We start from the raw sequence: 27,613 nt of genomic DNA, 5'->3' as shown, positions 1-27,613 counted from the left end.
AAAGCTTTTTTTTGTCAATCTTATTTTTTCACTCTCTAACTTGATATTGTCTGTGTGCTGATTAGAGAGCTTGAGTTGTAGGGGGTTGTAAAACAAAGGTCAATTGCACCCTGATTGGCTGTCAGTGTGTGTTTAGCGTATTCTAATAAGCATCTGCTGTAGGTGGGAGGGCAGGTTCAGGGGCGGAAGGAAGACATGAAAATGGAAGAGCAGATGAGTTGTCAATCGGATGATACAGCTTTAAAAAACAAAACACCCCAACGACAACTTTGATAAAGGTGAAGTGATGTCCATGCTCAAGTTTAGCCTACCACATCAATGCAAAGCGCCAAGCTGCAACTGCAGCCTCAACTAATCATAGCAACAAAGACGCTAATGTGCAAAGCTCGTTGCCAAACTAGAACACTCCACGCTTGAGCAAGTCTGTGAAAGACAGGATGGCTAATGTTTTAATGTTATTTTGAAATTATTTGGTTCTGACAAAATAAAACAGCATAATTCCTCCTGATGGTCGAAAATAAAGGTTGTTGCCGATACTTGGGACACGTCTCAAATACACCAAAAGATTGTAACTGCATCTGTGCAAAAAAAAAAAAGACTGAAGCCACTTTGTTGTTGTTGTACATCAATCTTTGGATCTGCGACAAGAACACAATTTATCTCAATTTGAAAAAAAACTAACGTTGAGGGTTTTCTCAAAAATGTGAGATTAAAAGAGATTAATTAGATGAGCACTAATTACGTTCACGTCGAACTGAATTCTTCTTGGTGGGGATTTTGTTATTTGATGCTTATTTAAGCTCAGAGTTTTCAATGAAAAAACTAAGCAAGCTTTCTATGCGATCACATTTTGGATAATTTTGGAAAATAGCAAAGAGCTGTCCAAAAGACACATTCTCTGTTCACACCTGGTGGTGACACAGGTCAGGATCCACAATGAAGACGTGGCAAGAAGTCCTCAAACCGCCTTCGTCGTATCGTCCTCTGCTGAGGTGACAGTCTTCGTCTGTGGCCTGCATTGTGACAAGTCCGAAGAATCGTCGGTCGTCAGGACAACAAGCACTGAATGCTAGTTTTTCTGCGGGATACGTAGCAAGGATCTGGCCTTTCTCACTGCAGAGGCGCACGCTGTCATGCATGACCTTGCAAAAGAGCAGAAAGTGCATTAGAAATTGACGCAAGAAAACACAGCAAAATTTGCAATTCATCTTTCCTGACGCGCTCAATCGTGGATTCTTAATGCCACCGTGTCAATTTCAACCCGATTTGGGTCACTGATTTAGATATAGCTAACAAAAAGCATTAAAAGCAAAAAACACTAGGAGGATAAAAGTTACTAAAGATTTTCAAAGCAGGTAGAGGTTCAAAATGGCACAATGAGTTCATTCATAATGCAATTTATTTGATGGCAAGTTACACATTAGGGACCCGTATGATCATTGACACCCAGGATTAAGTTAGGAAATCGAATGGGGGACTTCCAAACTTAATCCTGGAAATCCTAGTGAAATTGTGCCATGTCTTAATATTACTTGTTCCCACAAAGAATGGAGAATTTCCACCTGTTCGTAATTTGTATTTTTCCATGTCAGTTGCAGTAGCAATTGTTATATATGCAGTATATACTATACAAACGTGTACATTCGCTTTAGTTTTGTTTTGTGTTGATTTTGTTGTGAAAGGAGCTTGAAGAAAGCATGCTTTTGCCTCTTAAATAATTTGGAGAACAATGCTAGTGAGGGTGAAAACAGGACTTTTTTTTTTATATTAGTAAAGCTGATAGTAAACGTGCTACCAGCTAGATTTCAAAGGTATCAAATAGTCGTGAAGGTTGCCAATACATGAAGGCAAAAAAGCAAGAAAAAAATAATCTGACTCAAGTAAATCCTTTCCAGTTACGTAGTGTGCGATAATTAGGGATGGGCTCATATCGGTCTGATATAAGCCAAAACCACAGGATTTAACTATACAAAACTAAGGCTGTATTATCTGTGAATAAAACCAGTTACTACAAACAATCTATAGTGGCTCAGTTTTCGTAGAATGAATTTTTATGGAAGAACACCTACACAGAAGAACAACAACAGGAAGTTAATGACCTCATAGTAGCGAACAGGCAACTCCACTATCAAGTTTACTCATGGAATATTGTTGAAGCATCATTTGTAAGTGACTTTGACACTTTTAACATGTATAATGTAATGTTCAGTACATATACTGTAAATATGTATGTGTGAACTAAATGGTGGTTAGTGGCGGCCTTAAATGTAATCGCTAGTGTGCTAATGCTAATCACAATAACGAACCAGTTAGCATGAGCAAGCCTGCTGATGAAACAGTATTGAAAATATCGTTCAAAGAGAAATATTTCAGCTAACCTTCATGAGGACCAGAGAATGGATCTTCTGCTCTGCCCTGAGGCGCCTCATGCATCCTCTGATGGCTTGCAGGCTGTCGTTCTCCAGGCTGGTGCCTGTGGAGGCTAGCTCAATGGAGCCCAAGTAGCCCACAATCATGCCCACGTTGACAATGTCCTGATTTGGATCCAGGACCAGGTCCCGACCATCGCCAACGTCCAGATCTTGCTCCTCATGGAGGTGGAGATGTCGAAAACCAGAATCCAGGAAAACCGAGTCGTCGTTTAGAACTTGGGCCATCTCCTCCTCAGACAGCAGGACAGGGTTGTTTTGGGAACGGGAGGAGTTTCGACATGGTGGAAATTCCGGATCAGACATTGGACGAGGTTTGGATGACGAGGCGTGTCCCGGTCTGTCCTTGTCGGAGCTGCTGGACGACTGGCTGGAATTCTCAAAGATCATGTTGAAAATTCCTCCGGACTGCAACTCGGCCACCACCCGCTCAGCACGGTTGATGCCGAGCTGCTTGGAATCCATTTTGGGTTTCAACCACCCCCCGCGAGCTCCACCCACGCCAGTCCTGCTGCTGTTGTTGTTATTGTTGACACTTTTGTCGTACAGGTCGTCCAACTCGTCGTCACTGGAGCACGAATCCAGATAAGACGCGGCCATAGCATTGCTGCTGTGGTGCCGTCCGCCGGCGCCGCGTTGCTGGTGATGATTTCGCCTGTGACGCTCCACTTCACCAACGACCAGCTTTAAGATACCCGCGCAGCGTCCGATTAGTTTGACCACATCTTCGTGGGACGCCTTGGAGACGTTGATGTCGTTGACTGAAAGGATGTGGTCTCCTGAGCGCAAACCCACGTAATCTGCGGGGCTGCCTTTCAGGATGCAGCTGAGGACACAAGGGCTTTGACCCGAAAGCGTAAAACCGTACCCCGTCCTCCCTCTGGCCACTTCGACAGCCCGGATTCGCCGGTGTTGGACAGAGGGCGGTGGAGGAGACTGGGCCCGGTTTACCTCATTGCCACCATGAGGACGTCTTCTTGATGACGTATCCACTTGCTTGAACATCGTGCAAAAGGATTTTCTCTCATCTATTTTTTCAGAATATTTCGATCGCTGCCAAGCTGGAGCAGCCAGCCGCCATCTTCTTGTCAGAAAGCTCTGCCATCCAGTGATAAATACAGCAGAGGGGTGAAAAGTTTGGACTCAGCTCTGGCACGACCTTCCTGAAGTAGAGTCACCCATTATAATTAGTTTTTTTCACCTGCAGAAAAAAAAACATAAAAAAAACATAATAATAAAATAATATATGCTGAAACTCTCATATCAACTAAGAATTTGCTAAAAACGCAGTAACAATTATATACATAAACTGTATAGATAGAGAGATAGATAGATAGATAGATAGATAGATAGATAGATAGATAGATAGATAGATAGATAGATAGATAGATAGATAGATAGATAGATAGATAGATAGATAGATAGATAGATAGATAGATAGATAGATAGATAGATAGATAGATAGATACTTTGAAGCTAGCTATAAAATGTAAAGGTTTTAGATTATAAGATAAGACGGAAGAAATAGAAAGTGGATCTGTCTAATGAAAAAGGTAGAACAAGAAATTGCAGTACTGAACATATATATCACCTGACAGCTCACATTTTATGGATTTCAGGCTGCAATTATCTGAATTTGCAATTATAAAATTTGTGGGCGTTGTCCATTGTTGTATAGCACAGATAGTATTTTGTTCATATAGCATATGAACATTCACATCATTTTTGAAAATAGCTATAGAATTGCAACATTGTTGGTTCCGTGGGCTTCTGGACAACTTGATGGCGCCATAGAGCAAATGAAGCAACATGAAGCTTTGAACCATGTGCAAACCATTTGCTGCAAAGCTTCATTGCGTTTCCTTTGGGCATCACTAGAAAATACATCTAAATGAGCAATCATCTTCAAAACAACATGTTCTGTAATACAACTTTCAATACCGAATAAAATTCACTGCATAAACTATTTAGATTCACACTAGCAATTAGGTGAATGAATACGAACAAATCGGTATCACAAACAATCTCTATGGTACAACGCCTTGGTGCGATTACGTCAGATAATTTTGTCCAATGGGAAGCATCAGAGGTACGTCTGACAGGTACCTTTGCAGGTGAGCCTCCACAGGTTACAGCATTCTCACAGAGCAGTAAACACGACAATTTCACTTTACTTTGCAGACGGGACTAATTGCATTTATGATATTTAAAATATTTTTAACACAGTGTGACTTTCATAAATTTAGGCGTTGTCAAAACATCAAAAGAACATCAGGTGCAAATCTTAGTTTTGTTCGGTTCAATTATCAATCATATTGTCATGCGCTGTGACACTGTGTTGAAAATAATGCGTTTCTCCATCAGTTTATAACAGTTTCAAAGTTTTTCTTCACTCGCTTACGCTCCAAAAGCGCAACCACCCTTGCTTAATTTTTAGCCCCGCTTTTCCCACCCCACGCCTCACCGGAATGGTCGTAACGTTGACAACGAAAAAGTATACATTCTTAACTTGAACGCCATTGGTTTGAACGGATGTCAATCTCGTAGCCAGCAGTTATGTTGGAGAACTCGACTCACGTTTGCGTGAGAAGTCACAAATAAAAGTATCATCGTTCTGTCAAACTTCATCAGCAACGATGTGAAAAGAGTAGATTCGTTTTATGTATAAAAACAAAAAAAAAACACCGTGCATGTAACAAAGAAATTTGCGCAGGAAGGCAAAGCGCGAGTGGAGGGAACAAGTCAAATTTATGAGGCTAAGTCAGCTAAGTCAAAGGTAGATTTTTTTTTTTTTTTTAAATGAAGAATAAGCGACAAAAGGCGTGCGTAGGGAGTGAGTTAACCAAGAGCCAATGACTTACTTGTCGAATGACGGTTCGCGGATAGCATCCATAGTTGAGTAGCTAAGGACAGTTGGGTCAACTCAAGCCTGATGGGTAAACAAAAGAAAAAGGCTGCACCATCTGGCCAAGTCGCCTTACGAGGAGGACTGGAAAAGGGGGGTCAGTGCAAAAGTGGGCCGCTGTGAGGAGGGACCGCATGTGGAAGGAAATAGACAACTGCTCCAAAACCCTTTAAAGTTGCTTGACTCGTCTCTTATTATAGACAGTGCATTGAAAATGTCTGCACAATCATTTATGCCAAGTTTTTTTTTATGATTAAAAAAAAATCAATGATATAACGTTTTCACACGGCGTTGTGATTTAGCACGTGAATTATGATTCCAATTCATATTTGAAATAATGTAGTGTTTAAACTCAGCCGCAAACACATGCGACTTTTTAAAGTGACTCAGATTCATCCCAACTAAACATCTGACTTTTCTAGTTTTTTTTTTTTTTTTTTTTTTATGTTTGGTCATGTGGCATTCACAAGCTGAGCCATGATTTCTCGTTACTAAAGCAACTGCGATGTCATTTTCATTTGACCGCAAGTGGCAAAAATTACTCCAAATGGATAAAAATGGGTGGATTTTACAACTTATCTTTTCTTTGTTATTTTTTTATTAATATTATTAATAGTGCGAGTAATATACATTTATTTTGGTTAATTATGAATTATAATTATATAAAGAATCTTTCTTTCTATGCATACGTTACCTACAGTATATATTTACACATTTTTACATTATTGATGTTGTGGTTTTACTTGTATTACTTGCTTTTACACATTGCGCAAATGCAATATTAAATCATCATACCATGTTTAGTCTGATAGGGCTGTGTAGAACCTGTTACTGCAATGAACAGTTTAACTTGACTTCCCCTTTGACGGTATTTGCCATGGATTATTCCTTGGTATCTGTACCATCATGATCTTGGCTCAGTTCCCAATAAAGCATATGGAAGCCCAGTGGTAATCCCCTCCACTTAACGCCTTTTAATCATTGGCACATTAATTAATAGGTGCTGTAAAATGTAATCACACCTGACCTGGCAATGGAAAGGAAACTAGTGTGCTGCTGAGCAGTTTAATTTTTTTTTTTTAAAAAGGGTAAAAATGTAATACAAGTTGGTCATTCATAATTATTTGGTTTTACCAAAAACTTAGAATTAGCATTTTCCTTAAACTCTCCAAATACCAAAAATACCCAAAAGCTGCATCCCTATTTCAAGTGTGAGTCATAAAGTCAGTGATGTAATGCGGTTTGGTTTCTGGGGGGGAGATGTGAATAATTATTTTCAGCTAGGAAAGAAATACCATCACATTACTCATTCTGGAAGGTGCTGAAAACTGAAATGAAAGCACCCAAACTGAGCCAGTTCATCCACAACATTTTTTTTTCTAACTAGCGCAACCCAAAGCACTATAGGTTTGGGGGTAATCGCATTACCCCCTGCAGGGGTCCCCAGTCACTCAGGCTTTTGGTCTGCTCGCGCCAAATCAGAAGCAATCACATAACACTTCAATCCTGTTTGGGAATAAATTCCTTTGAAGTATTAAGCAGTACAGGTTCACCTTTCAACTAAAGACAATGGGGTCTCATTTAATCTGCTTTAGGGGAGGAATGGGACCTAAAACTTGAATTCCAAGTTGCCACCGGAATCGTTCATTTATTGTGTTAATACAACAGATCACATGGTCACACTTCAAATCAGAACATAATTCCGAATACAATTTGCTTCGTGTAGCTTTTCATTACTTATATGTCGCAGAATTCTCCCAACATCAAGAACAGGAACTATATTCTGCAAGAATAAAACCATTTCTTTGAAGCAACTTTGGACAAACTATTTAAACCTCGACACAAAAATAGGGAAACTACCTGCTGCGCTGTGACATTACCGACATTTCTTTTGATTTGTCAATGCTGCAGTTTGTCACCATGGTGACAGGGCTGCCTTTGGATTGTGTTGCGTCCGACGCCGCGCAACAGTGGTGGCAACCGTAGCCATGGAAATGGACTGAGGGCAATAATGCGAGAAGGTAGCTGTTAAGCATGCTTTCAAGCGTTCAGTGTACAATACAAGACAGAATCCTTATCTAAGGCAAGTGTATGTACACAGTATGAAAGCCCAGCACAGTGCCAGGCAACTCTTCATTGGGCTCGGTGCATTCTGTGGTCACGTATTTCATCTTCTGCTCATATACGTTTAAAAAGAAAATAAACAACCAAAAAAAAGCACACCACAACATACAGGTATTTTAAAACTCTCCTTATCTCTGTACAATTCTATCATGCACAATGGCTTTGTCAGATGAACTTTTTTACAAGGTACTGGGGCAAGAGTATGATGGTTTCCAGTCTTATTTAAACAATCACATTTTACATCCTGAGTGTTATCAAGAATGAGAAGGACACATGGAATCATTTAGATGCACAGGTAGGGACCATGACAATCTTTGATACAAAAAAAAGTGCAATATCATCGAAAGTGATCGAGGGAAAGAACTTGGTATTTTTTTTAGTCTCTTAACTCCCAAATAAAAATGGTAAAAGCACTACAATTCTGTCTGTTACATAATTGACAACTTTACAGGTGAAACCTTGATTTTTTTTTTTTTCCCCCCGTCTTAGTGACAATATGGCTAAGTGATCCATCTTCCACACAGGTTAACTTTCAGCTGTGTGCTTGGTAAACTGATCATACATAAGTTAATATAAGTTTGTTTTTTAAGATTTTAAAGTAAGTAGAGTTCTATTACCACTCATTGATGAAATAACAGACGAAAACACCAAAAAATAGAAGCAATGGTACTGTCCTTAAAATATGACAAATACTTTCTCGTTTCCGAGATGTCACCACATGATGTAACACTTAAAAAAAAGTGTGAGAAGAATCATCTTATCTCATTATGCTTCAATCAAGGTGCTTAGATAGGTGGGCCTGTCAAGGAAAGGCTTGTGGGCAAAACCAGTTTGGCAACAGAGATGGCGCAACTCATTCTTACACGCAGCATATTTCCTCTAATTTAACAAAACTCGAAGCATTCCTTTGAAAGAAGCGGTTTGAGCCTGCAGTAGATTTATTTCCTTCCGTGCCAACTTCTCAGCGGCCCGAGCATATTGCTCCCAGAAGCCCGCTTGTCACCGCTCGTTTGCCTCCGAGCCAAACGGGAGTCAGAGTGACGTATTCCGGTGGATTGATTGCAGGGATCCGAGCAGCTGGTGGTAGGGACTTCCGGGCGACGCCACGGTCTCAAAGACCGACTGGAAGGCCCTGCGGTCTAGTTCCTCGTCAATTTGGTGGCGGTAGAAGTCCATGGCCACCAAGCAGAACAGATTGATGTCGACAACTTCGCTGGAACCCATTCTGCTGATGACGTGAGGGAGCCTGGTTTCAAAGAAGGGCGTTAAAGACGATACGTTGCTTCTGGTGTGTTGACGTTCATATCATTACGCTATGACCAGTGAAAGTAAGTGCATCAAAGTATTTCTTTGGTAGAAAGATGCCCCCCCCCAAAAAAAAGCACCAAGTGACTGGCCTCAGCACAAAAACAGCCAATATGTGAGTTGATGTTTACCTTAAAAAAAAAAAATACAAAATCTACTTCCTGCTAACCAAAAAATGGCATCACATGTGCTCAAGGTTCAGGTTATGACCAATCACAGTTCACCTGCTTCCTCGGTGTGGTCATGTGACGTTCACAAGCTGAGCCATGATAGGTTGTTAGTTGAGCACATGTGATGTCATTTTCAATCTACATCAAGTGGCAAATTGTGTTTTTAAAGGTTAGGTTTTTAAGAATATTAACTGTGCATGAATAACAGCTTAGTTATCAAACAAAAGAGGCTAAATATGATTTTTTTTTTTCTTGCTGAAAATAGCTAAATAATTTTCAGTTTCCGTTTAAGCAGAAGTATTTTTATGGCATGCTGCGTTAAAAACAAATTCCTTCCAGACATGAGCCATTGACTGTAACGAGATTTAAAAAGCACACGTAAAATTTAAGTAATCCATTTTTTTCTTAAGGGGAAAATTTTCACAAGAGTTCAACCAAGGGCAAGCCAAATGAACGTTCTAAAATGTTGACTAAAGTAGTGATTTTTTTTGGCTTTAGTTTTAATATGTTTCCTTTATTTTGTTTTAAGTTTACATCTATGTCATTTGTTATTGCATTTTTGCATTTCTGCCCCTTATTTTGTTGTGTTTGCATCTATTTTTTGCCTTTTTTTAATGTTGGTTGCATGCTTTATTTGCAGTTGTTTATTTGTCTGCCTCATGCATGTGTTACGTTCTGCCCGTTGAACCACATTTGCTCCATCGGCCAGTGTACCACCCATAGTTTGCTGAAAACGTCCCTTAGTTCAAGTATCTGTTCTGGCTAAAGCATTAAAAGGGTTGCTTGGGCCCCATCATGTGGCATATTGGTGACAAGGAACATTGTTAACAGTTCATTGTGCATGTGCTGCCACAGCGCCGCTACAACACGCCATGCCGTGCCCAAAATTGCTGAATACCAAGCCTTTTATCTTAGTGGTTCGAAATGCAGCCCCCCCCCCCAAAAAAAAAAACTAATTCTTTCATAAGAAATGTAACTGAATATCACATCATTCACACGCATATATTTCACTGTGAAAAGCTTAAAACACCATGACACAGGCCACTGACAATTAAGAGTCCTTGACAAAGAAGGATACAAAGCTGAGATCCACTGCGAGGTGGAAGCGGAGACAAAGAAGCAGGAGAGGCTCCACATAGCCATGGCCACCGGTGTCCTCTGCGTGAAGTTTGACAAGGACAGCAGCACCCAGTCTCTCACCATGGATGACTGGCCTGTAGCATGGAGTGTCTGGAAAACCTGCAAAAGAACAAGACAATAGCCATCCTTCCTCCGATTCGACGCAAATACAGAAAAGATCGAAAGGTTTGGTGTTCTTTCCACCAACCTTGTAAACAACTGTGGCCATGAATTGCGGATAGGGTTGCTGGTTGGACAGGAACTCTCCGATAACCTTGTTCATGACATCTTGAGGTGGAAAGAAATCATCTAGGAACTGTGGCAGAATTCTTGACACTACCCGGGCCTCACTGGGCAAACCTTTTCGGATCCTGCAAACAGAAAAAGCCACTTAAGGAAATGACTGACGGCCCAGGGCTGAAAGTAACGGTAATTTGGAAAATTCATCCGTTTATTCAAAAGCTGCACAATAAATAACTAAGATTCAGTTACCGATTTGGTCCTTAACATGTTAGAATAAAGGGCAAAATTGTTGACGTTTTCCCCCCAAATTTAAGTCAAATATGTAAAAATGTTGTATTTTGATTCTCCACAAAGATAATAAGCCTGATCATATGTTAAAAAATATGAGAATATTTACTGTTGAGTGTAGGTTTGTCACTATAGAATAATTTTGTAATCGATTATTAAATCAATTATTTTATTGATATTCCGATAAAATTTCATTTTGCATTCAAGTATATTTGCAAAACCATTGAAGAATGGAAAAACCAACATCTAAACAACAGTTAGGCAATGACACACGAAATGGATTGATGCTGTACTCACCAAACTTTTTGAAATGGAATCAGTTACTGGTTCGGTCATCGTTTTCCAAAGTAAAAGCAGATGTTTGCAAATGTCTTATTTTGATTAAACACAATAGTTAAAAGCAGATGTTTGCAAAACACAATAGATAATCAGTCTGCTCTCATCAAAACACTACATATCAGAAGAATGCTGAGCAGCTGAAATCAGAATATTTCAACAATTTGAAGTTAAACAATAGCTCTAAACGATTACTCTATTGTTAAAATAATTTATAAATATAAATAAATAAATCAATATTGATAAATCAATACATTTTCACAACTCGTTAAGTGGACGAAATTCCTTGAACTAAACCCAGTTTTAAAACAATTGATCATCAAAATTATAAATTTCATGAAATAATTTGTTGTATACTTTACAACAGGTGGGCCAAAATTGAAAATTGTCTGAGTCTTTTACTACCACTGAGACTTTGAAAGCTTTTTCTTTTTTCTGTCAAAAACATAATAATAGCTGACCAAGCTATTTTCCACGACACGATTTTGAAGCTATCCTCCTATTAGTTTTGTGTGTATAAGGTATGGTATGTGTATAAGGTAAGGTATGTGTATATAAGGTATATAAGGTTTTAATAGCCATCAGTGGAAAACCATAGCGTCATCTGTACGAAACGTGTTTGTGTATGAAACCGAGTCTACCTGTCAAAGAGCACAGAGACCCTCTCCATGGCAACAATGATGGATTCGCTGTCTGGGGCTTGAGGGTCCGAGAGTGCGGGGCGACTGGCGGGGCTGGCTTTCTCCTTGCCTGAAGAAAAACCAACATGACCCGCCGTGACCCCCACCACATCCGCTACAGCAGAGCCAGAGTCAACCTGACCTCTAACCCCTGTGACTTCTGAACGGGACGCAAGCACCGCTGAGAGAACGACAGGGAGGGTGGCACCAGTTAAACCAGTATGGAAAAGGTTAGAATAGGGACATGGATTTTTAAATGTGAATTTAAAAAGAAAATTGTGAAATTATGGGAGCAGAAAACGTGATATATTCAATTTCCTGATAACATTACATTCTTGATTAATCTAGTGTGACCTGAATGTTTGCTTTAACTGTCAGTAGGTCATTACAAAGCTACAGTAAATTGCATTTACTAGGAAAATTCAGGAACAGTGTTAATTTCCAAGTCGGGGGCAAGGGGATCAAAATATAGGTACTAACAGTTAGTAAGGGACAAAGTAGGGGTTAGAGGTAGGCTAGAACAAAAGCTACCTTCTATGGACAAAAATAGCATGCAGGAAAAAAAAAAAAAAACACTGAACTTTTAAAGTACATTGTTGGGCGTAACCCGCATGTCATGCAAAAAATATTAATAGGACGTAGACTACAGGTGGGAATGAGAGCTGCCCAAGTCATACAAAATGTATTCAACAGATCTAAACTAATTCACAACATAAGAACTCAAACCACATGCAATAAGAAAAGTCTAAGACCTTTACGTCTCGGTATACTGTACATGCCTTAAAGATGCAGACTCCACAAAACTGTTACTAAATGCATAACAATAGCAAATATGTATTATATTTTGAATGAGAGAGTAGCTAGTATGAAGCATAGTTTGTGTTTCCTATGAGCTATACAATTGGCTGGTTTTAATAGAACAAAAGCTTGAAATAAGGCACCCTCAGACAGGAATAAGGCAATTTCCAAACACATACTTGATTTGTATCAAATATGTATTAAATACTATCAGTCAATGCCAGACTGACAGGCAAAGCACCCTTGTGGCACTAGTGTTAGGCATGCAATTTGGGTGATTGCACATGCAGGTCATTTCATGGGCAGTGAATATAGTCGCACTGGAGGCGTCACTTGAAAAATAAATGTAACTATCGCTTAAAATAAAATAAACAGGTAGTAAATCTAAATAGGACATTTGATCTGTAGTTAAAATCCGGCCTTGGAGCCTTACTTACCAGTGTACATGCAGGTGAGCATGAGGCCCAGGGCAGCCATGGCTCTGTGAGGTGACGGCATGTTCACCCTGTCAACACTCAGCTTGACCAGTGCCTCCCCATCCACACGAGACAGCTGCTCAGACAGCAAGAGACGCTCCAGACCCCGGAGGACGCAGTGATAGATTACTGAGGGGGTGGAGTCCTCGCTGGCTGACACCATCACACCGCACACCTGGAACACACAAAAGTGGGAAACAAGTGTTAGAAGAGAACAGCAGTACATTATGAGGCACAAGGAAAAGTCTGAAGTATTTATTAAATGCAAAATCACAACTAATGTTATGACATTGATAGGGTAGAAAACGATCTCACACAAGATCTCGTGAGATTATAAAGCCACAAGATCTATTTTTTCTTTTAGCGGTTTTTAGGCATGTTGGGCCAGGGGTACATTGACGTAAGTACACAAGACAATGCACTGCTTGTTAATGCTCTGCATGACAGTAAAACAGCCAATGTTTCAAAATCAACACTACCGTACAAAATAGATACGAATTCTTTGCTATACTTTTGTTTTAAAGGTGTTCCCGGCAGCGTGTTGTGACAACAGTTGAGCTAAACCAGGGCGCTAAAAAAAGCGACTTAATTACGCTGACAATAAGTTTTATGACGCCCCACTTAGGTTGTGGAGTGCTGTCAGATTACTTTTCAAAGGCATTTTAACGACTGCACAATTTGTAAACACTGCAAAAAATAAAGAAATAAAAATATGCCATACATTGCAGCTATAATGAGATGCATGCCGTTTGCTGAAAAATGAGCCTGGCTCCCCTTTTATGTTTATTATTTATTTATTTACATGCTCAATACTTTTTTAGTTGTCTGATCAAAATAAACACTGCAAACTGGAAAATTTAAATTAGGTATTATTTTACATTAAAAATGTTGCAAACATCTTCTCTTTCTTGTGGACTCAATCTCATTTAGACATTTCGTCTCGTGGAGTTTGTGTCTCGTCCCCGTCCTTAGTCAACGCCTTGATAGAGAAAAGTATTAGGGACCAGACCACATGAGACCCAGGAGTGGTTAAGGTTACTAGCAGGATCTATTGAGCAAGATTTATTGCCACAATTTAAATCACGTTACAAGTTCTTAGATTTACCTGTATAATTGCAGCCATGAACTCAGATCCTACATCCAGTGGATAGTTCTCCATCATGTAGAAGGCCACGGCGCACATTACTAAGACATGCTGCTGGTTATGCAGGTTCACACAGCTGTAAAATACAAAGAAGTAATTAGGAGCTAAAGGCTGCACTGTTGTCTACTTAATTTATTCACATGGAACATGCCACCAACTGATTAGTGCAACACTAACTGAGCAATAACCCTTAGGTTGGACAGCAGGTACTCAGAGATGGTCGGAATCAGCTGCTTTGCTGTATCGTCAAGAAGGTCACACTCCAGGACATACAGCACCCCATGAAGAGCACCCATGCGGCTGGGCAGGTGTGTGCTGCGAAGGGTTGTCTCTAACAAGCGACAAACTGGTTCTGCAATCAACTTGTCCTGAAAGAAGGTGACTACTGTTTACTTTTAAAGAGATATTTCTTCAACAAAGTATTTATACCTAATCAGAGAGATGATACATTAACGTAATGTTCTCACCATGCCCAGCACAGCAGCTGCCTTGCAGATAGCAGGCACCAAGTACTGATTAAGGATTTCATCCTCTGGTGGATGAAGCTTCTGCAGCTCCATAAGTGTAGAGAACATCATGTCAAACTGGTTCCTCTCTGTAAAGAGATCTGACACTGCCAGCAGCTGCCAAGAACAGAAAGATAAGAATTGATGGCCGTAGTCATTTGCCCACTGATCAGATAGACAGGATTCAAATCATGTCAAAAGTGTGAGGCTCACCGATCGGACCACTTCACTGACGAGTATGGTTGGGGTTTTCCGGTTACTAGGAGAACTTGGGATTAGCCACTGGCTATAGAGTTCCAGAAGAAACTGGGAGCATGAATGAATGTCCACCCCTGCACGATGTTTTCTGAAAGCAGATAGGTCAGTGTTGTTTGAGTCAATGGCGGAATGGATGGCGGAAATTATTCTATTTTCACATCAATTCATTATGTATGTCAGCTACAGTTAAGTGTGGAACATTCAGGGATTTTTGGCTGGGCAGCAAGTATAAGTACCATTGTAAAAGGACTTTTAAGATAATATTTGTGAATGTAAGTGTTTATGGGGTATTTTAGAAGCAATTGTAGTGCTCATTTCGTTTGCTAGAAGACGGCATCTACTTGTCACGCTGTTAGTGTAAACTGGGGATTTCACATAATGCGTTGCTTCTCAGCTGCGCTGCAGTGCACCACCACAATGAAGATGACAAGAATGTAACTTATAAGCATTAATGAACAAAAAAAAAAATGGCTGCCAAAATCAACACTGCAATAAGCACAATTTTTAAGTGTAAATAGTCTAAACTGGAAAAGTCTGCATGAAAGAGTCTTAATACCTAGAATTAATTGGCGATATAGGTGGGGATGTTGGTGCGGGTGCATCTACTTCGTCTTCTTCATCTTCACCCAATTCTTCCTCCCGCAATGGGGTGATATTATTCCCTAACCACACTGAATGAATGGATACCTGTAGAGAAATATCCAACAAAAGAAAAGACTTATATTCTACCTAAACAATTCATAATAAGTAGATAATAAGTAGGCCTGTACCTGTCCTAATTTATAGTCCATGTTTCCCATCTCACGCTCTGTGTTGATCTGAAGCAGCAACTTTTCATGACTTATCAACATCCCTGCTGAAAGAGAATAACAGTAACTTATTTGAAATGCAATGAAAAAACGAAGGTATACATTTCACCTGCATGGAGTATTGCTGAGTACCTGCTGAAGCTGCGGACAAAGATGGCACAGGGTCCCAGGCATGGTAGGGATGGTGTGTGTGAACGTTGTCCCTCTTGGAAACGAGGGCCTGTATTTCCCTCTCGACCTCCCCTCGAATCACTGCCAGTTTCCTTCCAAACCTGGGCAAAAACTCAAACAATTATAACAAAGAATGTTCATTAAAACATTCCGCAACATTGGAAGGACAAAAAAAAAAAAAAAAATACCGTGTCTCCAGGGCCTTGAGGCTCTTATTGCGAGGCTGCTGTTCCAGACAGCTGACAGCAGGATTGCCAGCAGTGGGCAGCATCATGGCACCCAGCACCAGACTGGTGATGGCCTGCACTGCCAACACATTCAACTGTGTTCGTTCCAAATCTTCCTACAACGACAAGCAGATGTAGAACACAAGATTATAGGACATTTTACCGTCACTTCACGTTCTAAAAAAATCAAGAATTGATCAGCCATAAGTATTTAAAGCAACATGTGCAAGAAAGTGCTACAAATTCAACAGACAGACATCTTTCTGCATTACAGTGAATTTTAATAATAATTGATATGAGCACCTCTTGCTGTGTGTCCTCCTCCTGATCCATTGTGATTGGCTGGGTGACCAGCACACCCAACAAAGTGGCCCAGGTCTCCTCAAATTGAGTCCTGCTACTCCAGCCTGAGAAAAACCACAATACATTCATTAGAGTAGTGGTTCTCAATTTTTTTTCAGTGATGTACCACCTGTGAAATACGTGTCAGACACATACCTCCCCAACTAACACAAATAAAGTTGGTGGAGAAGGAAACACAAAAAAAAATTACAACAGTACTTTGCCCACATTGTCAGATTTATTAAACTGTGGAACTCCATTTGTTTTGTGGTCTATTTTGAACTATTGGTAGATAAAAAGAAAGAACAAACAAAAATGAAATAAACAAAAACAGTATTAAAAAAACAAAAACAAATGTAATATGATGCAGATCTCAAATATGTATTTTTACATACCAAGTATGTTTATGCGGTAGAGGAACTCTCTGAAGACATCCTTTTCCTGTAGAAAGTCTACAGGAATCTCAGGTAATGCTGTACCACATTCACCCTCAGGCTGTGGGGACCAGCCAAGTTTCCAAACCTAAAGAATTTTGACAAAAACTTGTATCACCCTCAAACACTTCTCCACTGCACAAACACAAATACTGTAAATATAAATACTGACCAACGGAGGAACCCGAGTGAAGCTGTTGACCAGTGGCAATCGGGCAATACTGATTACAATGTTGCGCAAGGTTGGAGTCAGAAAAGCAGGGATTGCACTGTTTTTGTGATGACCTAAGCAAAGAGTGCTCTGCAGGCCTTCCACCAGCTCTGCCATGATCTCACACGCTTGCCACTCACACTCATCTGCAATTAAAAAAAATATATGTATATACATGTATACACGTATACACACACACATATATAATTACATTTTCCCACGGATTGCCAAAATTTGCTCAGAAGAGGAAAGCGGCAGTTGCAATTACTCTGTATTTACTTGATAATATATTCACATAAGTGAATCCTCACATTTTGTATGCAAAGAATTCACTTCATCTCCTTCAGCATCTCTGGCTAACTTTTTCTTCTTCTCTGGGAGCAGAAGCTGGTCTCCAGGGCTCACAGCCACTTTATGTGCAAAAACAAAAAGGCCACATTTAAAAATGTATGCAATAGCGATGAGTAAAAAGGAATCTACAAAAATACCAATAGTCTCCTTACCAGCGACCATAACGAGACGTAAGCAGTAGATGAGGGAACATGTGTGTGTGGTGTACTCAGTGGTGGACAGTTTGTTCCAGATGCAAGTCTGCTGCAGGGCCAGGCACAGACAAGACAGAGCCCACTGCAGGTCCACACTTAGGGGTAGATGATCTTGGAGCAGACGCCACACTAACACCTGAGTCACAGAGGAGAGGGGAGGGGGGTTGGGATCAGTGCTAAAAGTGTTATATTGGATGCAGATTTAATATTTTACCTCAGTGGCAGTGCAGGTGAAAGTAGTTAAGAGGTCTTCTTTGTCAGGGAGAATGCGTAATGAGGATGGTAGTTGGTTTACGCAGAGGAGGTACTGGGAGAGAGCTCTACACAAGGCTAAAACCTTGGGGTAAAAACCTGGCTCATCTGAAAACACAGCCAGACACAAAAATCACAAGATACAAATACTAAGACTACTGCATCAAAAATTTGAAAGCCAAACAAGGGTTACAAAACAGGCCTTGCTCACTTGAGTCAGTTTGATGAACCTGCTAGAACCCACCATACTTACCATACACATCAGCCAGTTGGGTCCAGTATGACTGTGGCTCGGATTTTGGTAAAAAGGACTGGTGTGGGGTAGGAAGCGACTGTGTAACAGCAGCAAGTTTCTCTAAGGTCACCTGCAACGCAGTCTCCAACAAGAGTGGGCCCTGACCTCGTGTTAGACGCTGAACACCCATGCTCAGGCATGGACACAGCAGACTCAGGTTGAACGTCTGTCAATGTAAAGAAGAATGTGTTTTGGACATTGGCCGGAAGTGGACAACTAAAACTATCAATACAATGGTAAAAATTGAATATCTGGTTAATGTAGCTTACTTCACATCTCATAATACTCAAAAGATCAGGGGCAGGTAGCTTGGTAAGGAGTTCAGTTGTCTCCAACAGAGATACATCTCCATGAAGGCAGCACTGAGACTTCACCAGAGTCACATACCACTCCTAGCAAACAGAAATAAAATACATAAACATATTATCTACCTACAGTATGTGTGCTTTTTATGTGGAGCTCATTAACGAAAATGCCCAATTCTTATCATGCACCTTATCTGCAATGACCAGTTCAGGGGCAGGGGGTGGACGCCCATCTAAGGGGTGTGATGTCACTGGTGGTGCTGGGCTACTAGTTTGAGCAACGGTGGCTCGAAACCTGTCCAGTAGAGAGTAAAACCTCTGATGCCTGTGTTGGGAAAGCAAAAGGAGTACTGTGAAATTGTATGCTTGCTTTGTTAATTACTCACAACACACTTTTTCCCCACTATCGCATCAGTTCTTCCTATCCCTTGCTTACTGCAAAACAGTATTACCTCTGAGCCAGGCTACTGATCTGGAGGTATTCCTGGAGTCTGTCCAGTTCCTCCACAGGGAGCTGGGCTATGCTGTTCTGAAGGGTAGATAAGGTAATTATTTTAAATTGGAACATCAAAATACCTTGCAAGTAAAACATTCAGGGTGCCACAAACTTAAGCTTTTATTAAAAAAAAAAAAAAAAAAAAAAGTAACCTGCAATGTTTCTGCCAACAGCATCTCCACTCTGCGACAAGCCAAAGTGTCCACCATACGGGCCAAAACTCTAAAGGGTGTGCTCAGCAGCTTGTCCACATACAGCATGAGCAGGGAGCCCGACTGGCTCAAGTGGATGCCCTCTAAACACTGCAGAGTCTTCTTCAGCATGGTAGGCTGAAGAAAAACATGTAGGGGAAATATTTTTAAAGAAAGCAAACAAGTAAACAAGTAATTGGGAATTACTAGTTAAATGAGCAAATGTTTTAACATAATCACCATAAGACTGAAATAAATGAATAGGAATAACAAGATAGCCTGAATATAAGTGGGAAAGCCCAGATCAAAGTGCTTACGTTGGTAAGGTTGTAACACCGAGACTGAATAGCTTGGATGAAAAGACCACTGGCAGCTGAATTTCGGTGCACAGCGCTGATGAAATCCTGCACAGGTGGCTCATGGGAAAGGTTGATGATGTCACTCACATGGTTGACTATAAGCCAGGTTAGATGCTCTGAGTCATGGAGGTTCTGACACTGCCAAAAGACCGTTGCAAATGTTATGCAGGAGTAAATATTTAGGATCTGCGTAAGAATTGTGGCAATGTGTCATGTAACAATTCTGTTTGTAATCAAACTGGCTCACCACATAATCACAAAAAAGGATGAGGGCTCCTCTGCGGACGATTTCTCTGTTGATCATCGCGAACATGGACTCTGGAGTCTCCTCATCACCATCTCCAGAGGAGTGAGGGCTAAGCAGTTTTGTACATGATCTGCTGTGTCTCCTGAAAGAAAGGCCAGCAGGGATGAGAGGATCAGGTTCAACGAAATTCACGAGCTTTTAAATTATTGAGGGATATCTAGACAATCCTAACCTTGGTGTCTGGTGAACCGCAGCCCACCAGGAATAGTTTGTGTAGTTGATAAGGAGGAGGACCTGGCACCAGAGCAGCACCAGAGAGGGGTGGGTGGTGATCAGGCCCTGCACCATGCTGTTCAGGGTCTCTAAATGGTAGTAAAGGCCAGCCTCGGAATCACTCTGACCACTGGCACCCTCACTTTTTAAGAGGAGGCTGGCTGCAGCTGTGATCCTACGAAACATACCTGTATACGGAAAACAAGTAGAGAAATAAAATAAAGAAATAAAACAGTTAATGTTAAATGATGCGACTCCTCGTCTTAACAGACATAAATTTGATAAACGTTTACCACTTTTGAAGATGTGTATTAAACACATGAGCAGTGTTCCAAGCTGCTGGCAATAGAAAGTATGCTGATCCTCTGTAATGTCCACTTTAACCTGTTTACAGGAAATTTCATCCAGCAACACTCCCACCATTTGAAGTAAGAATCTAAGATAAAGACAAAACCAAAATAAAATTAAGTCAACAGATGAAAATGCACCAAAAAAAAATTACCACTGCATCCGCAGGGGTCAATAGTAAATGAAATTCCAGACCTTCACCAGAATTCCAGAAGATCACAAAACAGAAGTTTGATGAAAAAAAAAAAGTTGCTATATTTCAAGAGGTGAAAAAAAACAGCACACGCATATTTTTACACAAACCTGGCAAAGGTTTCCTCAGGTGAGGCTTTCTGTGAATCACCATTAGGTTCTTGAATAGCAAATGAATCCAAGGTGGAAAGGGCATTTGGAGAGGGGCTATGCTGATAGAGGCGGCGGACTGTGTTGCAGGAAAGAAGATGTGGGGAAAGGGACAGTTCATGGACTCGTGATAACACAATGTCCTCAGTTGACTGCGAGACAAGAACCCTGAGCACTGCCAGGATACCAGAGACCCACAGTTGGACTGTAGTCACCGATGCCTGAAGGAATGGTGTATGAATTTAAATTTAGTACCAAGAAAGTACAGGTCAAACTGTGATTTCTCACCATGGTAGCCGGAACGACAAACATGCTCTTGAGCAGCATATCCACAGGCCGAAGAGAAGAAGGTGCTACGCTTTCAAAAAGAGTGTTTAAAACACCCAAAGCCTCAGGAGAATCCAAATGCATCTATTGAAAGACCATAAAATTTGTTAAAACTGCAATAGATGGGAATAGAGCTACAACAATCAACAACAAATCTTAGTTAATATTAATAGATGGATATCCCCCAAATTCAAAGAGGACTGGGGGGGGAAACACTCACATTCAGTCTGAATAGTCTTTTTAAATGGGGAGGCAGGGGGAAATTACATGATTATTCCATGGAATAATCGATAGGAAAATCAATTTTTAAAAGATGCAGTTTTAGCTGTAGCTCTAGGATAGCCAAGTTAGATCAATCGCTGTTGGGACAGACACACTTCACTAGATTTGAACGTAAAGACCCTCGAACAAAAAGTAAAAGTCTGTGGTTAAGACTGTTTATTTAATTTCAAATCCTTCAAGGTGATTTTTGAGCCAAAAGAATGAGTATAGTGTTAATATCCTAATGTTCACACACATTAAATGTATCTTTGACTTTATTAGAACTAAAACATGCTGCAAACTTTCTAAAAACTTTCTTGTTGTTGCCTACGCGTTACCTGCTGTTTGGCAATCATGGGAAGTATGACATCTGCAATCTGTCTGGACAACCTCTTCCACTTGTCCTCATTTTCTTTGTGACACTGCTGTAGAACGAGGATGAACATCTCCAAAACCTACAATATGAATAAAAAATAAAAATAAATGTAGGAGAGGCATAGTCTGGATCGCTAGAGAATATTTAGTTGGGCCGTTTTACAAAGAGTATACCTGGTGGTGCTGAACAAGTCTGAGCAACATAGATACCACCACTTCTTTCTGCGTATCCAACTCTTTGCCGGCGTCTGCCTTGTTAGAGCCCCTCAAGACAAACAGGTCATGAACTATTGGCTGCAAGGCAGGGATAGCTTCAGAAAAAATGGGAAATAATGTATCACAATGTGTCCCAGATCAGATTTCATTGTATACTTGCGAATTTGTATTGAGAGGTAAATCTTACCATGTGTGACAGCTTTCCTACCACTGGCCATGATGCCATCACACAGCTGGATGATTTTAGGGATACTTATTATCTGCTTGGAATGGTAACGTTCGTAAGACAGCAACACCAGGAAGAAAAAGATGTTGGGTATGACTGCCTCGGAATCTCTAAGAGAAACAATTGGAATGTTTGAGCTTCCGCTATCTCAAAGATAGTACACATGTCGAAAGGCAAAGAACAATAAACTAAAATAACTTTCTTTTCAAGAGCCAAGCTGAACTCCATTGTCCTCAGCCCATGCAATTAAAATTTCAGAGCACACACGCTAACTAAACATCCTGTGCAGTACACTTTTATGCATTCTGTTTTACATACTTGGATTTTTTTTTAAATAAATGTTTTATGATTATTATTATTAATTGCACTTGACTTGTTTGCACTTTTGTTTTTAAACTTGATGTGTGCACTGCACAGGAGGAAGCTCTTATATCTCTTATTGTACGGCATACAATGACAATAAAAGGCATTCATCTTATCATTCAGCATACTAGGTTTGTCACATTGAAAATCGCTGTTTTTGTATAAAGAAAAACATGCTGTACATAAAAATACAAAGTCGACATTTGTTTAGGATTCTTTGACAAACCTACCGAAATTGTCCCACTTCAATATATTCAAACTGTTTGAGGACAAACCCAATGAAGACCTAGAAGAGAAAAAGAAGCATGATGTTGAGTATTCATCGTGATAGTGGCAGATCATGCTGTTCAACCTGATCAGAGTCCAGCAGGCAATAGTTGACTCTGAGCTGCACAAGTTGGGCCAGAAGATCCAGAACCTGTCTCTGCAGAGCCACAGAGGTGCTGGTTGTATACTGCTTCAACGCTTTAATCACAAGTGGCTCAAAGAGACGAATGTGATTGTGGATGGCATTCTGGGAAAATAATTTCAGAAGAGTAGCATATATATATATATATATAAAAAAAAAGCAAAACACAGGATAATATCACAATGTATGAATTGAGGTCAACTATCCTGAGCAACATGAAAAAGTCTGATACCTTCTCGCCTCTGTGGCGTGTCGCATTTGCAATGTTTGACCTAAGCTGGTTCGATGCTTTCTGCATCACATCAAACCATCTGGAAGTGGACAAAGATGCAGCATGGTCATAATGCATTCTGGATGATACATAATTAGTCCAAAGATTTCAAAAAAACAACAACAACAAAAACAACAATAAAAATAACGTTCATTTTCGGGCAACTGGTCTGCAAGTTTGAACCTACCCAGAGGCGTCCTGCTCTTGCTCAGCCTGAACCATGTTTCGAAGACTGGCATCAGCCAGAGCCTGTGTGAAGTGCGTGTACGGAGCCATGAAGCAATAGTGGTACAGGCCTGGCCGCAGGCTAGATGAACCAAGGCGGAGCACCTTGCCCTGGGTGCGGCTGGGTCCACTTAGGACACCCTCACACTGTGATGCCAAGTTAGTTCCGAAAAGGGTCTTTAACAACTAAAGGAGAACAGATTACATACACTAAGGAATGGAATAATTTGTTTGGGTGTAATTTTAACAGCATTTCATGTTCAAAGTCATGCTTATAATTTTACACTTAAGTATAAAATGTATGGAACCATCGCACAGGGAAACCAACGCCTTTACAGGCCCTGTCGGCAGGAACCAGCCTTTCTCTATGTGGAGTCATTGGTGGAAACACACTGCTCAGTGGTGCGACCATATGAAGACGTCCACACACAGTCCAAAACTTACAATCAGGTCTACATCGAGTACTGACCTGCTGGACGCAAACTGTAGCCATGGTAGGTTCTCGTGAGAAACAAGACTTGAGATAGCCCAAAATTTCCTCCACACACTACACAGGGGAACAAAAAGTTCATCTGAAATATATTTTAAGGAGTCCAATAATCTAAAAATCAGGTCCGCTTTGAACCAACAAACTGAACAAGATGAAAACAAAAATACTTTGCTGATATCATGAAGTGTGGCTAGCTCAAGCAGCTGAGAAAGAACATCCAAAGCAGCACGAAGGAAACCACCAAACTTCTCGTGGCTACTGTGAAGATCCAACGTCACCTGTGGGAAACATTGCAAAACTCAATCACGTTTCTAGTATATCGGGCGAATAATTAAAGTTGTATACCTTATAGTTGGCATGAGTTGCTTTGAGGACATCATAAAGCTTGAGGTAGGGTGCAAGGTGGTAAAAGTTGCCAAGACTGTTTGACTTGTTTACTGCTGTGCCACTTGCGCTGTCAGCAACTCTGCCTGCCCTCCATAAAAAATGACCTTAGTGTTTACAGTGCATGATCGGTGAGGCACAGATTGTGCGTTATATACCTGTATTGATTTCGTTGCTTTTCTTAGGGCTCAAAGGCACAGCGCTGGGATCTGCAGCCTCCTTCTCTTTAACCTTTCTGCGAATGGGACTGAGTGAGGGTGTGTTGGTCAGGGAAGGGAGTGTGACCTGCAGGAAAAGGAAGTGTGAAGCAAATCAGTCAATTGTGTAAGTTAAGTAAGTCATCCAAAGAGAACTAAATCCAACCTTAACTGCTGGTCCTGGAGGAGTGTCATCCAGCACATGGGCACAGATGTTGAGAACTTTCAGGAGGTGGAAAAAAAGCTGGTCGACCATTGTCACCAGGGAGCGCTCTGACAATGCTGCCCAGGGTTCTTCCATCTTATTTTGGCCCCCACTGGGATAAGAACTGCTACCTTCTTCCTCTCCGGCCCAGGGGTTGCGCATGCATTTAGGAGCCACCGCTTAAAGCAAGAAGGTGAATTGCATGAAATTTAATACTGTCCACTATTTATACTACTAATGCTATTTTGGTATTCTAAAACTGATACAAATACAATAGAAATATGTGCTCATGCAATAAATTTGCATTTTGGAGATTACTTTAAAGCCATATAGGCCTTATAATTTTATGTGTATTACTAACCAGCAAGCAAGTTGCCAGCTAGCAACAAGGCATCCTGGTGTGCGGAGAGGTCAAGTGGGAACCAGGCAGATGACAGCAATGAAAGCACCATGTTGGCCATTCCCACTGTTAGGGTCCTTTGCTCCACCTCAGGTACAGAGGAGGTTGGGTTTGAGTTTGGAGTATTGCTGGGCTGGGACAGACTGAATGAGAGAAGAAATATGAGGAAAAAATATTCAGAAACAAAAAAAACAAAAAAAAGGGGAAATGTGTTATGAGCAAGTGTGTGTTCACAAACCTTAAAGCCCTGCCCCTGCTACGGTTGAGACTGGCTCGAGATGAAACTGCACTAACTGAGTTAAAGTAGCCGCAGTGCCAGCCTGTGCTCCATGTGCACACTGGAAATGTTGAAGCCAGGAGACACAGTGCCTCACAGCAGCCAAACTTAAAAAAAAAGAAAAAATAATGGCAACCAACAAATTATATTTGAGTTGGCAAAATATTTGGGAGTATGTGTGCATGTGAATGCTTACAGTTAGGGCTCTTGAGGTAGAGGAAGTGAAAGCATGAGAGATAGCGGTGACGACTCGAGACAAGTTGTTCTCCACTGTGATGTCAGACACTGTGTTTGATAGGTTAAAACCTCGATAAGTCCTATCAGACAGAAAATAGCAGGATTTTGTCATAAGCCACCTCGTTAAAATAGACAAATTAATAAAGTGAAAAGTCACTGGGATTTATGTACTAGACCTCTGGTTACCTTGTGATGGTGCTCACTGTGAATTGAGATGGAGGTTGTGCCTCGTGCATCAGTAGCTGCAGGTAGACTGAACTCTGGTCTCGGGCAATGGCAACAACAGGGTCAGATTGGCCCTGGTCACACTCATAAAACAATCTCGATACAAGCCTGATAGATGAAAAGGGTAAACGTATTTAATCAAACCCTTAATCTTGTGTATCGCTATAATTCAAGTGAATTTAAATCAAGACAACATCATTTTGAGAAAAAATAATAATGAGATTAAATAATAGAAAATAAAGTATACCTGCTAACAGCAGAAGCTGCCACATGGCGGACCCTCGGGTCATCGTCCCCCAACAGATGAACGACCACCTTTAGAACCCGATCCTGCAGTCGAAGACGCTAATGAAGACAAAATAGACACACATTGATGAACCACTCATGATAGATAAATTTTTTTTTAAAAAAGCATGCATAGTAGAAGTTGCATAGAAATAAATCTTAACTAATTCACTGCCAGTCATTTTTCAAGACCCACAAGACATTGTGTTTAATTATTATATTTACACCATTTCTACCGAAAGAAAAAATAGACTCTACTGTCACCAGGAAAACATAATTTGATTCTCCCCTTTTCTGTTCTATTATAATCAACAGTAGAATGAAAGTAGGTTGCAAAAACTTTTCTGGCAGTGAACTCACAAACTGTAAAGAGTTCTTAACTAAAGTGGGGGATAGATGCCATCTCCTAGTGATTGCACGGCAATTTACAGCATAGGGGCAACAAACACTCGCTGCCCATCCCCATTGAAAAATGTAATTGCCAAGTATATTCATCACTAGCAGTGAATGAGTCTTAAGTATGTCACAACATACCCCAGTGAAGTGATGATCGCCTTTGTGCAAAGTTTCAGTCTTCCTCTCTAGGAAATTGACTAACCTAAAAAACAGTGGGAAATGTTATTTTCTCTTCACGATTAAAGCAATTCTTTTAATTTAGACAAAACAAAAGTTGAAAAACTTGCCGAAAATCCATCTCAGCTAGAGTCTCCAACAGTTCAGTGCGGACAAGCCAGTAGGATGAGTCTGTAAGAGCCAGCAGGTCGATCACCAACTGCAGGCCCAACTCACTTAGTGTACTGCTGCATAAGGTCATGATACAGTGCTGAAATACACAAAATGCACGTTATAAATGGTACACTATGAAGTGCAGAAACAGACACATACCCTGACTGCCAAGCAAGCCATCTTGCAGGTTACTGAAGATTCATCTTTTAGAGATTTTCTCAGCAAAGGCACCAAGTCCACCAGGGACAAAGGGTTACCTGAAATGGATTAATTGAGTGGAGATGACAACTACTAAACTGTTCTCTAGATCCCCTCATACACCAGCATTAGAGTAAAACTGCAGCAACACACTTACCTGTTGCACTCTGCACACTGGCCAGCCAGGTGTGTACGTTGTAACGTGTCTTAGTGAGTGCAGCCTGAATAATGGCTGCAGAGAGGATTGCTGTGGCACCTCTAATCTGTGGGTCTCCATGGTGAATTAAGTCCAGTACGTCACTGACATATTGCTGCTCTGAAAAAAGATTGTAAAAATAAGGTGAAAGGCTGTGAACGAATTATTTATTATGTTATGTATTTGTTTGTTTGTTTTTTTACCTTCCACGGGGATGCCGTCCAGCGGCTCTAGGTAGAGGGAATTAAAGAAGGCATCAGGGAGCAGTGCTCCAGCTGCTCCAATGCAACTGACCGCCAGGGCCTTTACACTTACGCGTACTTCCTTATCAGGGATCACACCTAGTGATACAAATGCAAACTAAATATTTCAGCCATTGCAATAACGAACACATTTTATCTTTTACTGAATGGTATTGATATTTCTAATGTTCTATATTTGTGTTCCATTTGCAGATAAAGAACAAACATTGTCATTGTTATATGGCAGAAA

At 40.6% G+C, this 27,613-nt stretch overlaps 2 protein-coding genes and 1 non-coding gene across 4 annotated transcripts in view; all 3 read right to left on the bottom strand.

Moving 5' to 3' along the window:
- The window catches only part of rgs12b (regulator of G protein signaling 12b), a 52,417-nt gene extending 48,971 nt beyond the window's left edge, over positions 1-3,446 (bottom strand). For both annotated transcript variants that reach the window (XM_088420029.1, XM_088420030.1), the window contains exons 1-2: positions 2,379-3,446; positions 909-1,142 (exon numbers count right to left, since the gene is read on the bottom strand). In XM_088420029.1, coding sequence (XP_088276155.1) covers positions 909-1,142; positions 2,379-3,434 — 1,290 coding nt within the window. In that variant the 5' untranslated portion in view covers positions 3,435-3,446. The remainder of the gene's footprint in view (positions 1-908; positions 1,143-2,378) is intronic.
- Positions 3,447-6,955: 3,509 nt separating this feature from the next.
- htt (huntingtin) overlaps positions 6,956-27,613 on the bottom strand; it is a 28,098-nt gene continuing 7,440 nt past the window's right edge. The window contains exons 16-67 of the mRNA XM_088419557.1: positions 27,325-27,462; positions 27,083-27,241; positions 26,887-26,984; positions 26,685-26,824; positions 26,536-26,599; positions 25,964-26,061; positions 25,678-25,824; positions 25,451-25,571; positions 25,216-25,361; positions 24,939-25,120; positions 24,539-24,756; positions 24,334-24,460; positions 24,137-24,261; positions 23,959-24,069; positions 23,771-23,848; positions 23,264-23,487; positions 23,038-23,116; positions 22,749-22,910; positions 22,627-22,682; positions 21,995-22,143; positions 21,766-21,902; positions 21,555-21,671; positions 20,917-21,039; positions 20,590-20,849; positions 20,232-20,374; positions 19,898-20,126; positions 19,666-19,807; positions 19,377-19,556; positions 19,021-19,197; positions 18,825-18,901; positions 18,562-18,697; positions 18,337-18,459; positions 18,026-18,233; positions 17,735-17,880; positions 17,479-17,656; positions 17,287-17,385; positions 16,937-17,121; positions 16,726-16,852; positions 16,292-16,395; positions 15,950-16,104; positions 15,723-15,862; positions 15,552-15,637; positions 15,338-15,468; positions 14,737-14,869; positions 14,485-14,640; positions 14,195-14,385; positions 13,979-14,093; positions 12,835-13,048; positions 11,561-11,780; positions 10,261-10,423; positions 10,012-10,172; positions 6,956-8,704 (exon numbers count right to left, since the gene is read on the bottom strand). Coding sequence (XP_088275683.1) covers positions 8,491-8,704; positions 10,012-10,172; positions 10,261-10,423; positions 11,561-11,780; positions 12,835-13,048; positions 13,979-14,093; positions 14,195-14,385; positions 14,485-14,640; positions 14,737-14,869; positions 15,338-15,468; positions 15,552-15,637; positions 15,723-15,862; positions 15,950-16,104; positions 16,292-16,395; positions 16,726-16,852; positions 16,937-17,121; positions 17,287-17,385; positions 17,479-17,656; positions 17,735-17,880; positions 18,026-18,233; positions 18,337-18,459; positions 18,562-18,697; positions 18,825-18,901; positions 19,021-19,197; positions 19,377-19,556; positions 19,666-19,807; positions 19,898-20,126; positions 20,232-20,374; positions 20,590-20,849; positions 20,917-21,039; positions 21,555-21,671; positions 21,766-21,902; positions 21,995-22,143; positions 22,627-22,682; positions 22,749-22,910; positions 23,038-23,116; positions 23,264-23,487; positions 23,771-23,848; positions 23,959-24,069; positions 24,137-24,261; positions 24,334-24,460; positions 24,539-24,756; positions 24,939-25,120; positions 25,216-25,361; positions 25,451-25,571; positions 25,678-25,824; positions 25,964-26,061; positions 26,536-26,599; positions 26,685-26,824; positions 26,887-26,984; positions 27,083-27,241; positions 27,325-27,462 — 7,592 coding nt within the window. The 3' untranslated portion in view covers positions 6,956-8,490. The remainder of the gene's footprint in view (positions 8,705-10,011; positions 10,173-10,260; positions 10,424-11,560; positions 11,781-12,834; positions 13,049-13,978; positions 14,094-14,194; positions 14,386-14,484; positions 14,641-14,736; positions 14,870-15,337; positions 15,469-15,551; positions 15,638-15,722; positions 15,863-15,949; positions 16,105-16,291; positions 16,396-16,725; positions 16,853-16,936; positions 17,122-17,286; positions 17,386-17,478; positions 17,657-17,734; positions 17,881-18,025; positions 18,234-18,336; positions 18,460-18,561; positions 18,698-18,824; positions 18,902-19,020; positions 19,198-19,376; positions 19,557-19,665; positions 19,808-19,897; positions 20,127-20,231; positions 20,375-20,589; positions 20,850-20,916; positions 21,040-21,554; positions 21,672-21,765; positions 21,903-21,994; positions 22,144-22,626; positions 22,683-22,748; positions 22,911-23,037; positions 23,117-23,263; positions 23,488-23,770; positions 23,849-23,958; positions 24,070-24,136; positions 24,262-24,333; positions 24,461-24,538; positions 24,757-24,938; positions 25,121-25,215; positions 25,362-25,450; positions 25,572-25,677; positions 25,825-25,963; positions 26,062-26,535; positions 26,600-26,684; positions 26,825-26,886; positions 26,985-27,082; positions 27,242-27,324; positions 27,463-27,613) is intronic.
- Positions 23,598-23,727, bottom strand: LOC148421346 (small Cajal body-specific RNA 14). The gene has a single exon (XR_015866289.1).

The sequence above is a fragment of the Hippichthys cyanospilos genome, chromosome 7, assembly GCF_059441005.1.
Source record: "Hippichthys cyanospilos isolate Australia breed blue-spotted pipefish chromosome 7, RoL_Hcya_1.0, whole genome shotgun sequence".
Lineage (NCBI taxonomy): Eukaryota > Metazoa > Chordata > Actinopteri > Syngnathiformes > Syngnathidae > Hippichthys > Hippichthys cyanospilos.
The sequence above is the reverse complement of the archived record's forward strand: the minus strand, read 5'-3'. Positions and strand labels throughout refer to the sequence as shown.